Here is a 14415-nt window from a genome sequence, read left to right as displayed (position 1 = left end):
AATATGATGTCCCTGAAATAACATGGAATGTTTAAAATTAATTAGGAATGAGTACAGTTTTTCAGCAGTATGGAAACGGTGATTAAACCAGTGTGTATCAGTGGTTTGAATGTGAAATACCATGGCTTTTGGAAGGCTTAACAATTCAAGCAGCAGGTCTTTCCATTAACTAAACTGGATGTTGGGACAGGCTGAGTGCCTTAGATAAGATACAGTTCTGCAATTATCAAACGTATGTGTGTCACTGTCCATTATTGCAGATTTCTGGGAGGGGAAGTCCCATCTACCAGGCTCACGATATATTTATGTGAGTGTTTATGAGAGAGAAATTATAAATGTGCTATCTGATATGTATCAAATTTAATGATTTCCAGTTGAATAATTAGGCATTCTACAAGCAACCTATTGAAAATGATTTTGTAGGCCACTGCTCAGTAGGAGGAAAACTGATCAGGAAATGAGACTGGAATTGAGCCACAGAGAGCAGAAGGAACTAAAACACTGAAATACCTGCTTGTGTGTCCTTGATTGTTGTTGTGCAATAAACCCTGCTCAAGAGAGAGGACTAAGAGTACCACTGCACTGAAAGAAGCTAGAATAATTTTGGTTTAAATTGGTTTGGCAAGGCTTGGCAGAGTGGACCCCCAGCAGCCGCTAGCCTGTCTTGACATGACACATCAAAGGAGTAAGCAAGACACTAGCTGTTTCTGATAGCAGCATGATGCACCTTTGGAAGGTGACAGACTCAAAGCCACAGACCCAGGCTCCAGCAGTGAGAGGCTGCAGGAGACTTTGACGCACCACCCTGTGGGACCTGCTGACTTTCAAGAAACACAGCAATTTCTTTCCCTTTTTCTCTTTTACCTGCTTGAATGTTGCCGTATGAATGGCTGATATTAGGAAAGGCACTGAGAACTAGGGATAGTAGAGATAAACAAAACAAGAAAACCCACTGCCTGACTGGGCCACCTAGTCTGTTCCACAGCCAGCTGAGGACTGGTCTCTTGTGTATTCTGGAGTCCTTGCTCCACTTTAAAGTGACTTGTGTGGTAGCGTTTCCACCACTCCTGGTGAAATTGTTTCATGATCTAATGAAGAAGATCGTTATAAAATCTTTCCGCATAGTTAGTCGCATTTTCATTATATCCGTCTACGTTCTTTAATGTAACATAAGCCTGCAGAAATATTCCTTTTTTTAGGATTATGCCCTTCAGACTCTTTGCTTACAAAAAAGAGATGGGAACCCACAATGTATGGAACTGCATGGAACAAAGAGTCAAGCTCACATTGTTAAGTGAAAGATAATTTTTTGACTTGGGAAGTAGAGAATCTGACTGCAGAATTTGTTCTGAGTATTTGTTTTAGCAATAATGAGAAAATTAATGAGACTGAGACAAGGCATTTAGTCAAAAGATTAACAGCTGCTCTGACTGGCATGGCCAAAGGTTTAGACTTTATGAAGTTTAACTGCTTAACATAGAGTTTGTTCAACCAAGTTCATCACAGAATGAAGGCCTAAATTAACAAGATAGTGAATAAAATTCTCACAAGAAGGAAAGAAGGATATTGTTAATTTCTTGTCAGGAAATCTAGTATAATGAAGAAATATTGGGAGAGCTGCTAAATCTATAGAGGAACTTTGTTCTTCTGTCAGTAAATACTGTCTTACAAAAATGTCTCTAGATATGAGCAAAGTAATAGTCACAGAAAGAAACATCACTTCTGAAAGTCTTGGCACATGCAGTTTCAATACCATTTCAGGGTCTTGAGTTTAAAAATAAACTAACTTAAATAAACTTTCTGGATGATGAGAGTTACTTGAAACTGTGAAACAAATCTCCTGAAAATCAGACTATGTTACTTGCTCTGTGTTTGAGATTCTGCTTGTCTCTCAGGATAGCTGTTAAGATCACTAATGCCAAGTCCACTAATGTATGAAGCAGCAGTGGGCAGATACTTATGTTAAAAAGGACTACTTTTGGATGTGATGTTCTTATGGAAACCTTTGCAGCTTTGATGTCTGATGTGTGTTAGTGTGCAAAACCTGGCACCACTTCCGTGTTAGTGTGCAAAAAGCGTGGATGTAGGCATTGTGTTCAGCTTACCTTTAACACTGATTTTTGTGCCTTTATTAACTCTCTGATATATTATGTTAATGACTTGGGACTTGCACAGATTTATTTATTTATTTTTAAGACGACATCTCAGTTCACCTTTAACCGGAATATGCCTGCATGGTAAAATTCCTTTTGAACTCAATTGTGAATATTCAGCCTTTTTTTGTTCTTTCTTTAGAAAATTCCCAATGCGCTTTGGGCCAATCTGATCCAGGAACGTCTGTCAAACGTGGACTGCATCAAACAAGTAAGAATTGCTCCTCAGAGGGCCGGTGGATAAGCACTTACACAACTCGTGCATAGTAGTTAGCATTCTGAGTCCTGAGCAGAGGAGGGAATGGGGGCAAATCATCGGGGGCTTTGGAGTGGATTGCTTTCTTGAACATCAGCAGAGGGAGTTTGGAGCTTTATTAACAGGATAAAGGCGAGGATAAGAGTATGCATATGCTAATCTTCTAGCACAGAGATGATCAAAGGCTGAACAAGCATAGCTTTGTTGATTGCCTGGGGCAACTGGCAGAGTTATAGTGGACAAAATAGATAAACAGAAAATATATGAAAATCAATATGTTGAGTTAAGATTTTAACTGTCATTGAAGAAAGGGGAGAAAAGAGACTAATATTCATATAAATTTTTCTTATTTCTCATTGTGTCTTTTTTCTTCCTGTGTTATGAAAAACTGCATTTGAATATATTTTCTTCTAGGTAATAATTAATATGTTCACTGTTAGTTTACACAAATAGGCAACTGAATAAGTTTAGCTGTATTCACAGGTGCGTGGCTTTTTTTTTTTTTCCTCCCCTGTGTGCTTAGCCTTAATGTAAGTAGAGGCTTTTAACACAGAACCAAAAGAGAACTCAAGTAGATTAATATTGGTTAACATTAATGTTTGGACTCAAGGAAAGCAAAATCTCTCTTATGAGTTTCCTTTAAAATCTCGGATGTTGTTATGGTTTATTGAGTCCATAATCAGCCTGTTATAAGGATTATTTGTAAGAGACATACTAATCTAATGGATAAAACCCTGTTTCTAAACAGGGCCAAAATACAGGCTGCATGTTATTTGATGCACTTTTTGAGTGGAAAAAGTCCATTCCAAAGTAGGTGCTGTGTTCATGAAGGACTAAACAGCTTTTTTCAGATAAATAGTACATATTTTCAGAACAGTCACTCTGTCACACCCACACCTTTGGGTCAGGGGATAACTAGTACTTCCTGACCTCATAGAGATATTGTAAGGTTCATAGTTTTATTAAAATCTGCTTCTCAACGTCATCATCATCTACCTTTTTAGTTGAATAAAGCAGGGCTGGTAATTAACATTTAATTGAAGTGTGAAAATTGCTTCCTAGAGCTTCTTGGCATTAGTCACTGAGAGAAACTGGAAATGCTGAAAACCTTATGTCTTTTACTTCCTTCTCTGTCTCCGTGATTTTTGGTGTAGTCTGCAATGATCTGCAAACTGGATCCTTCCATCCATGTAAAACTAAATCATCTTGTGGGCTGGGCCATTGCCTTTTAATTTTAAGATGGTAATTCTGTAGTGCAGAGTTGTCTACAGGTGCAGAAAAATATTAACACATCTAGAAAGAAGAATTGAAAAAGATTTCTGCCCCTGATTGAAGGTTTTGACTTTTAGAACTCAGATAACATGAATGATTGCCAAAGAAGTCATGTGCCTCAGCGTGAAGTCAACTATGTTAGCTTAAGCCACTGATAGAAGTGGCTTTCTATGGACCTGCCTTGTGTAAGCTAGATCAGATGGTCAGTGTATGAACTGTGGAAGGGATAACCTGATCAGGATGGTAATGAATAGCTGGAGATGTAATATCTTAAATTGTTCCTGCCGAGAGGTTTGCTAGAGGACATCTGTCTGTGTCGTATTTCTGTTGTGAGCATATCGCTGTAGCAAAATAGGTAGTATGCTGGTCTCTTTAAGCAGTAGCTTCGAATTAGCAATAGCTAAACTTTGACCTATCCCAGTATCTAATCCACTGGTTGCATGAGAATTTAATTTAGAATACTGCCTGCTGGTGTTTAATGTTACTGAGAAAAGTCATTAAGCTAAAACAAACCTTTCCTTGCCCAGCTAGTCTTGTCCTTTTGCCAGGGCATGGAAGAGTGCATGACAGTGCCCTTATTTGCATTGGGAAGTATGTTGCTATAAAAGTCCTCCTTTCCATCAGTAGAGAAAGGTCTGAAGGAGTGAAAATAAGTTTTTGTGGGTGATTTTTGAACATTTTTTTTCATTTTTAGCTAAATCCAGGTTTAACAAGAGATCTTCATGATCTGGGAGATTGAAACAATGATTTTTGGATCCTTAGAAAGGAGCAAAGAGATTGCCAGAAAACCTGAGGGTTATCAATTTTTCTCTACAAAGTATTGTATACCTTGCACCATAATTGATCTATTAACTTTGATTTGCGAAGTAGGATTAAACTTCTGCGTTGCTAGTCACTGTGCTTGAATTATATGGGTGTGTCTGGTTTCTCTTGAAGGTCTTTTTAGCTGAGCTATTTTATTGTATTTTATTCCAACTCATAATAGTTATTTAGCACTCCAGGTCAAATATCTGGTAGTTTTTAATGTATTTGTTTATCTGTGCTAAATTCACACAGGACTTAGGCCTTTAAATTGGCAGGAGAACCTGTTAAACACACGCATGTGGTGTACAATCTTGTCCATTTTTGTGGCATTTTGGATTAAAGAGGGTAGCTGAGGAACACTTGAGAAACCAATATTGTCAGCTCTGGATATACTAGTAAATGAGCAACAAAAAAACCCATGAACATCAACATTTTTTATGTAAGCAGTGTAACGAGATATCATGGATATATAGCAAGTCAGCTGATTGTATGATTTACTACCTTGTCCTTGTGGCAAGATGTGGAACATCCATCTGAAGTGAAACTTATCCTCAAGTGAGTATGTTTAAAATATCTTTAAACCTGTAGAAATGAAAGCAAGTTAGAAAGTTGATAAACCCAAGAGAGCAACTGCTTGTCTGACTGCTAACTGCTAGGTTTTGGGCTGGTTTCAGACCCCAAACACAGGCCCCCTCAGCTTAACACTAAGGTTAACTGGTTAACTAAGCTTAACACTTAGCTTCTCTGGTTGTGCTACTGTAGTTAGCACAATTGTAGTTAGTAGTTAGCAGGTAGGATAGTGAAGATGCCAGGGTAGCCCTGGTATTTTCAATAGTTTTAGTTAAATATTTTCTCACACGACCTCTCAAAGGTAATAGTTGCAGGGGCGATCTGTCTTCTAATGCTCTCTAGAGGAGAGCTGTTGGATGGCAGTAGTTGCTGTAAACTAGCAAGTAGGTGAATAACTCTTCCGTTTAGACCTTTTATAACAAGCTCTAAAACCTCTCCAACATGCTTATTATTTCAAGTAAGTCTCTTTGCCTGTTTAAAAGAAGGTATGTTTTCAACAGCTAATTTTTCCAGTGTTTGTTGTGATACTGTTAAGGTGAGTTTTACTAACCATGAGTGTATGAGCAAAATCCATTGCTCTCCAAAGGCTGCATCCACCCTATGCTTTTTTGCTCCATGCTTTCTATAATTGTTAGCATGGTTCTAGTTCTCCTTTTAATAGCGAGGGAAGGATCTCTCGGTGACTGTTATTGTAAGTATTAGGTCACATAAACCTGAGTAAGGTGACAAGATAGTTAAAATGCCAACTGCTGCATAGTGTCCTGCCTACATTTTATGTTTCTGTTATCACCAGCAACACTGAATCAGTGCTGGATATCTTACAGAACTAAGGGGGAAAAAGCCCTTTATAAAGCTTCCCTGATATTCAACAAGAATGGAGTGGATGTTATTGGTCTAGTTAAGGTTTCCACTATTTTTAGGAAAAACACATCACTGACTTTTCAAGGTTGTGATGGGTATTTAAAAGTCTTTTAATTAATAGATAGTTGTTTGTGATGACTAAAACTTCTTCACATTGTATATGTATTTTCCATTTGAAAGGGGATCTATACCTTTTAATTGCAATATTTTCCTTGTGTGATTTGAAATAGAATTAATACTGTGAATTTTTTAGATCATTGAAGATTTATGCCATTTCTTTCAAAACATGAGTCAGCATTTTTAAACTGAAAATGTTAATAGATTAGGAGCAGTATGTTGGACCATAGTACCACCAGCTGTTTATTTTATTTCTCCTTGTGGTGTCATTGGTTTGGCATTAATTGTACAGCTTTTATCCCACTGACAGTAGGAATACGTAACTTTTTGTGCCATTGTTTTGACACTCACAGGTTTATAGATGTCACAGGCATTCTCTAAGGAGAACATTTTTATTGATCAACAGCTCTGCTGAGACTCTGTTATGTGTTATGTGTTCTTCTAATACAAATGGAGTTAGGACTGCGAGGGATCAGATGAGTAGGTCTTCCAGCATATGCTGAAAACTTACTGCAAGCATTATGTTAGAACCTGGGACCTGTGAAGCTGATAGAAGACTTTTCATCTTACAGGGTTAATACATGTTGGCTATGGCACCTCTGACTGCTGGTGTTGTGGAGGGAATTTATAGAACTGGAGAAGGCATGGGAAGAGACTGCTACATGGTGAAACTGTGAGAGAGCGAGCTGAGCAGCCTTACTGATGTCTTAGGACCATTTAGAAACTAAACTTAGGCCAGTGATTCACACAAAAAGTGGCAGAATTACTTGATTGGTATTAAAAGCACAAAAAGGTGGTGGTTGTCCTTGAAAGGGAAGGCAAAGTTGGTTCTTTTTGGTTTTACCTTGGCAGATAAAGGTCCTGTTGTCTCTCTGAATCTCCATGCAAGGCTGGTGATGTTGTATAGATTTATCTGGGGAGAGAATCTACCTATTCACCACCTTTTTTCTTTTCCAAGAAGAATGTGTCATCCTCTTTTTTTTTTTTTAATACCTTTGCAGCTTACTCAACCTACAGAAATAATATGGGGAATAAAAGGTTTCTTTCTAATGGGAAATTTGGTAAAGTTGGAGCTTCTTCCATCATCCATGCTGCTAATGTTGATGGACTGCAGGAGTTGACAGTATTTCTATTGCACTCCTCAGTCTGCTGCTTTCTCAAAGATCTCAGAAATTTTAGATCCATGCCTGTAAAGCTATTACTGAATTTTTTTTTGTATTGTCTGTCTCCTTTCTTCAGATGGGGGTGAAAGGCATGTAATACGTTTTCAAAAATAATGAATCATGATGTGGAAAAACTCTTGTGATGACCTGTTTTCCTAAAGGCAGCACTATTCATCACCTTTGATCTTTATGCTCATGGCTGAGATTTCTTTCAGATGTGCCACATAATTCAGCTTTATTTCTTTGCACTATCCCTTTTCATTATTCTAAGGCTGTGTCAATTTTGGGTTCTGGAATTTAAAAAAAAAAATAAAAATTTGAGGCTGTGCAGGTCAAATAACAAGAGAGAACTGAACAACCAAGTCGTCATTACTGGGGTGGAAAGTATGAAAGTATGTAGGCTGGTATTATAGCTGAGAGTAGTACCAGCAAAGGAATTAGATTTACATTTGGGAATGACCTTAAGCATGTCCTTTTCTCCAGATTCCTTAAATCCAGAGAGGAAAGTGATGGCTTTGCAAGTGCTTCCGTGTTGCTGATTTTCAGCATGGCATGGGTCTCCAGGGAGCACTTCACCTGGCATTAAGGCAGCAGCAGAATGCTGTATTTACAGCAGTCTTCAATTTGGAAAGGATTGAGGTTTCCAGCTGAAAGAGAGGGAACGGTGACCACAGAGTAAAGGCACCGTGGAATTACTTTTAGCCTTTTTCCACCCTTAATGTGATAAGGTGCAGTCCATGCATGGATGTAAGGTTACTGCTATCAAGAACAAAAAATAGATGACTTCTTAAAGAAACAAATTTACCATGTGAAGTTACTAATTACACTTTAATGATAGTCAGAAGGGCAAAAAAGACCAGTGTTTGCATAAAGGATGATAGGCATATTTTAAGTCAGGTCTTGCTCTGCTGTGTCTCGCTTCCTCTTGCTTCGTTCCCAAGCCACACTCCCTTTTTACTCCTTTTTTTTTTCCCCCTTCTTTTTTTTATCTGTGACATCTGCTTGGAGCTTGTCCCTCCTGTGATACCACACTACTTGCAGCTGTTCAGACCTCCAGCTCTGAGCTGTGCACGGGGTGCCCTGAGCATACGGCCTTTTTGATGTGTGATAAAACAGAACCAAACCACTGGGGGTATGGAGAGGGAATGCAGCAGAATATCAATAAACCTGTTCTGAACAAAGCTGCAGCTCTGTGGTGGAATAGACATTTCACTGAAGTGTCAAGTAGATGGATAATGTATTCTAATTAGGGACTGACTGATACCCTGGAACTCAGAGACCTTTGGAAATAAGATCCAAAATGCTAACTATTTTGGTAGTGTGTGTTTATTTTGCATTTCTTTAATGCCTTAAAACGTATTTGTTGCAGGAAGCTATTTATTGAGCTACGTTTTCTTACACTGCAAAAACTTTTAGCTAGAAATTTGCTTATTGCCTAAGGACCTTTGAAATGTGTATATAAACCTCTTGAAGTTTGCTATACGTTGTTAAAATACAATATTGTGTTTACTCCCTGTTGCTCAGTATGTGATTTTGAGCACTAAGCTGTAGGGGCATTGGAAGCAATGGTTTCATGGGGTGGGGTTTTTTCATTTGTTTTGTTTTAGTTTCCAAAAGTGTTGCTGTTGCTCTTGGAGTGGAGAAAATGAGCTAGATTTGTAGTCTCTGTAAATTGGCATAGATTATTGGCTTCAGACCTCTGATGTCATTTCTCCCTGGAAGAGAATCTGGGCCTATATACATGTTGTACAGGCACAATATATTCAGAACTGGTGCCGAAGTTCCTAGCATACTACTAAAAATATTGTGCAGCCTTGCCTCCTGCAAGTCCCAAGGGATAAATTGATTTCTCAGCACCCGTGTGACCTTAGACAGCGGTTCGTTCTAATTTGATAGAGCAAACACTGGGAGTGGCAAAAATGGCTTGCAGTTACTTGAGTCTTTATTTTCTACAGATATCAGCAGGATGACATGTTCCTGAAACCAGGCTAATTAAAGAATATAAAATAGTCTACTCTATTTTCTTGTGTAATTGGAATGTCCCATTTTCCTCCTACAGAAGTCATGGAGATATGTTTCCCTGAAATACTTCTAAAACCTTTGGACTCCATACTGACAGAGCTGCAAATTTATGTGGGAGATGATAATGAATGCTAGCTAACACAATATTAAAATATCTTCTTTATTTCAGTACAGAGATGGTTTCCAGATTTATTGTAGTATCACAAAGTTATTTTGAGGTATAGGATATGGTGACCAAGGACATGTGTGGTTAAGCAACTAACAGGTAAATTAGAGAAAGTTCAGAAGATTCAGACTTGAGACTGGGAAATGGATTAGATTTCAAATACTGCATCATACAGAAACTGAGTGAGGCTGCAGCTCTCCTACAGTATTTCACAGATCTGTAAATGTTTTTTTAAAGATGCTCAATCCAGCACTTAGCTGGCTATAACAAGGACTTAAGGGAGCAAAAGGCTCCTTTTTTCTTTTTTTCTTTCTTTTGCTCTGTTGCTTCATTAGCTTTGGGAACGCTGGTTCCATTACTGTTGAGTTTTCCTGTATAATTTAAGAAAATAATGAAAGCGTGCATATTTTTCTCAGTGTTCTTGGCATTAAATCTGTCTTTAGATTTGTTTAGCCTCTTTTTTTATCCACAGTGTGGGCTGGTATCCTTTTGAATATTTCAAAACTGTAGAAATTGTTTTGGGTTGTTTTTATTCAAGATAGAAATTACTTTTTTTTTTAAGATTGAAACATGAAAAAAAAATTCGTTGCTACAATACATAAGTTCCCGTTGCTCTGTGGCGTGGTGTCAGTGCATGCCATTTCACAAAAATAGCAGTGTTCCATGTTTGCTTTCTTCTCTCACAAGCATCCATAACAAATAAGTGGGCTGTTCTGGGATCAGAATGAGGTAATTTTTGTGCAAATAGCACTGATATTGAGTGCTAATTTTTTTTTTCTCTTCCAACATCAATAACAGTTTCATGTTTTTGTTCAATAGGGATGGATTTTGGAAGGTTTCCCTGAAAATCAGGAACAGGCATGGATGCTCCAATCATCTGGCATCATTCCTAGGCATGTTGGTAAGCAGTACAAGGTTTATGTGTGATTGCATCCAGTAGGAAAGACTAGAAGTGTTTCTTCCCAAAAAGACACCAGAGGCACCAGACAGCAGAATATTTCAGTATGGTTCTGATTCACTCAAAAATTTGAGGTAATCTGTGAGACTTTAAACCCTGCCTTTCACACATGAACCCTTTTCTTACACATTAGAGTTCTGTAAACTCAAAACCGCTCCGGCAAGTGTCTCTGAGCAGCTATATGTAGTTTTGCTTCTGTTCTAGGAGTGTGTCTGAGTTTTCTGACTTCCATCTTTAGAAATCAGCCTTTATCCTCAGATCAAAACAATTCCTCATGTACTAAACACAAAATTCATCCTTTTGTTGAATTAGAGAATGCAAACTTAGCAAACTTCACTCCACCAAGTGAAGTGGAAACATCATGATTTTAAGCTTGACCTTTCAGAGTATGGGTGGATTCTGACTTGATTTGAGAGGAACATTTGTTTACTGGCGGAGTGCTGATAGACCATACCTTGACAGCTGCCCTTGCTATCCAGAAGCAGCCAGTTGTCTGAAATTAATATAGTTTGAGAACCTACTTAAAATGTAAGAAATTGTTACGATTGTGTGGAATACGGTGTAAAAGGATAAATGTAGAGCTTGCCAGTGGATAGTGAACAGAATGTTAGCGAACTTGATGAATTGTCACTTTGGATTTGATATGGATGAGATTTGACTGTTAATGAAGAATTCTGAATCACTGCAATAGAGTTAGGCAAAAATGTTTAATGTCTAGTACTTGCATGTATTTTTAATATAGCTAATAACATCTGAAGTTGAGTTTTGCTCACAATTATATCTGTGCAACCAAGACCTGAATGAGAATCTTAAAGCTCAGTCTGGCTTGTTAATCAAAAAGAAGATTGGGAGGAGATGAGGTTTATGGTGTATGAGTACCTTAATAGGGAGAAAAGCGTTTGAAAGAGCTATTTGATAGAGAGAAGAAAGTCATAAGAAGTTTGAAACCATTGTAATCAAATGCACTGAGAGTAGTAATTAAATTACAGTGTTGAACTGTGAGGATGATTAGCCAAAAGCAACGTAGGGAACTTTTGATGCTTTCTAATCAAGTTTGAACACTTTTCTATGAGGTTATCAAAAAATATGTTTTCACTGGTCTCACTACCAAAGTACCTGGGTGAAAAACAATTGTTTTTGGTATAGAAGAGAATTCGTCTTGAGTGATCTGTGGTTACTTCTGTCCTAGACTCCAGATACAGTGTAGGTGAGGGAGAACTTTGTTAATTGGTATGGATGACGGGGACAGCTAGTACTGATGGGTACTGGACTGGATTAATGTCTGTTTTATAGCACTATACTGTTTAGGAGGTGGAGCAAAATTCTGATTAAAAGGGGAGTAAAGTATTTGCAGGTAGAATACTGGGAAGAGAGAATGAGGCGGATGTGCTTGGAATACATTCATCCACCTTTTATAGATACATCTAAACTGTTACAGGAAATCAAGTAACTAACAAGAGCTACACCTTTTTCTGTTTTTTTTTCTTTTGTGCCTAGTTGTGCTTTATGCCCCAGACATGGTGCTGATTGAGCGGAACAGTGGGAAAAGGCTTGATCCCTTCACAGAAGGTGCAGTATGTGTTTGTTCTTGATCTCCACTAGAAACTGGTTGCTGGTCTCAGAAACATTGTAATACCAGTGGGATTGAAATTTAGATGGTACCCCTTTAAGAACTAGTAGGAATTTGTAATTATACATGTAAACTGTTTGGAAAAAGTATTTGTTGACATTGCATTATTTTCTGTGCCAATAAAATATAGGAAAAAGTAAAGCTCAGTACTGAGCCTGCAAACAGTAGACTATGGCAGTACAGAATATTTGAAAGTTAGATCTGACCATATGAGCTTACATTTTGCTGTGCGTCTTTGCTAGATGCTGTTTTATTTCTGAGGTGCCGGTATGCTTTTAGGTATCTTCCATTAAATGGCTGTCAAATAGACTTAGCTCTGTATTGTCTGTTGAGTGTTATTATCAGTCATCCATCACGAAATAAAATCCTGACATTGCTCAATAAAAACATCACGTTGGATATTTTAGGAGTGGAATTAGGAGGTTTGTTCTTAACTAAAGAAATGGCTTTTTTTTTGCTATAAAGGAGATTTGCTTATCAAAGGCCGTGTTTAAGCTTCAATCTAAGAGTTTGGAGAGCTATCCCCAGTTCCTGGTTCTTATTCATCATGCTGTCTTGGCTACATGGGTGGGCAGTTATCTTGGCCACTTCCTATCTGTGCATCTGCAGAGTAATAGTCAGCTGTCAGTACCAGTAGTGAGGGAAATGCACAGGTTGTTGCATGTGCCACAATATAAAGCTAAAACGAAGACCTTGATTTTGCTTAGGAGACCTTTTGGAGCTGAGCAAGAACTATTAAATCATCGTCTTAATTCCTAATCAGTGTCTAACTTCTAGAGGTGTACCATACGACCTTTGACTGGCCAAGTGATCCGCTGATACAGCAACGTTTGGTGAAACCAGAAGAGCTATCTGAACAGGAGGTGTCAAAGAAACTGCTGGAATATCACAGAAACTTCCCTGAGGTTTTCCAAATCTACCAAAAAGTTTTGAAATCGGTTAATGCAGACCAGCCTTCCATCGATGTCCTCTCACAGGGTAAATATGTACCTTTATGGCAAATCTGATAGTTGATAAACTCTTATTTGAAAGGTAGCTCCTACCTGTTAGAAACAGTTTGTAGGATTAGGATTAGTCACACAAGATGGCTCCCAGCTGAGTTGTGTTCTCTCTAGTACAGCATTTGGACTGCTCCTGGTAATTATTTTACAGGACTAGAGTAAATGCAGATAACTGGAAAGTCTTAGTTCCACAGCCCTGCCAAGGAACAGCTGACTCAGTAGAGCAAATGTCACGGTTATTTCTGTGAGAGTCTCTTCTAAAAGGCTGCATTGTGGCTCAATTGTTAATCTCCCTAAGGGCTAGGACCTTCCACAAGTCTGATAACAAGAAGTAGGAGTAGTTCAAAGCTGGTAACATTTCATTATTTAAAAGCTGTTTGTGCTGGTAGCCTTTCTGTTCAACAATTCTTGTTTGCCTTTGACTGTAATGCAATCTGACTTTTAATGTTGATTCTTCAAGAGAATAAGGAAACTGCCAGAAAGACCAATTGATAATGTACTTGGTAGCTGTCAGTCTGCAGATGATCTATTATATCCCAGCAATTTTGCATCTCAGAAAGGTCTTTTTTTAATAACAAGGGCTGCACTTTTAAGATAAACAAGTAGGAAGTTTATATTCTGAATTTACACATTAATTACCTCTAAATTACTTAATTAAATTTAAAAGTTCATATCATAATTCATAAAGAATTCATGCCTTGAATTGTAAATAAAAATGTGAGTGCCTGAATATTAATTATTATTAATTAATAATGTAGTGAGATAAATTGAAAACTGGAATGAAAAAATCCTCTCTAGATCTTTTTTCTGCAGTGCATCAAGCAGCCACATTTTTTTTTAAAGAATAATTAGATGTGGAGACTGTCTAGGGGATCATTACTCCTAATTAACTTGGTTATTTACTGCAAATTAAGCATCATTTGTAAGCAGGGTGCTTTGCCTGTAATGTTTGTGCTTTTCAATACACTGGGTTATGGAAAATATTCAGAATAACTAGAGCACTCCTTTGGTAGCTGATACTTGTTTTTTAGGGAGTTATGCAGCAAACACTATTTTCTGTTATGATTTTCTGGGTTTTTTGCTAAGTATTTTTATTGCTACAGATAGACTTAAAAAAGGAAGAGGAGATCTCTCATCAATATTAGTAGTATTATGGATTGTTTCATACAATTATAAAATTTTGTAAACTCTCAAACTTTAACGCAATTAGTGCTAACAAATGCTAGGATCTGTGGGATCAAATTCAGTTGTACAGTGTAGTACCCCAGTACAGCTTGTGGACTGGGGAGAGAGATGGATACGACCCCATGTGGTTGCAGTTTGAGTTAGTTTCTCAAAACTTTAGGTCCATTATCTAGAAATAGAAGGGCTGGAGTTTGCTGGAGATGCTTCTTTATTACAAAAATTTTATAATGATACCAAAGCATTTAGCAGAGGGTACT

General features: G+C 37.8%; 1 protein-coding gene across 1 annotated transcript in view; it reads left to right on the top strand.

The window, feature by feature from the left end:
• The window catches only part of AK8 (adenylate kinase 8), a gene marked incomplete at both ends in the record, with an annotated part of 71422 nt that overhangs the window by 10900 nt on the left and 46107 nt on the right, over nt 1-14415 (top strand). The window contains 4 exons of the mRNA XM_082009020.1: nt 2296-2364; nt 10204-10285; nt 11840-11911; nt 12750-12950. Coding sequence (XP_081865146.1) covers nt 2296-2364; nt 10204-10285; nt 11840-11911; nt 12750-12950 — 424 coding nt within the window. The remainder of the gene's footprint in view (nt 1-2295; nt 2365-10203; nt 10286-11839; nt 11912-12749; nt 12951-14415) is intronic.

The sequence above is a fragment of the Phaethon aethereus genome (genome assembly GCF_964289735.1).
Source record: "Phaethon aethereus genome assembly, chromosome: 20".
NCBI classification, from domain to species: Eukaryota; Metazoa; Chordata; class Aves; order Phaethontiformes; family Phaethontidae; genus Phaethon; species Phaethon aethereus.
Note: the sequence above shows the minus strand (reverse complement) of the source record. Positions and strands in the feature narration are given on the sequence as shown.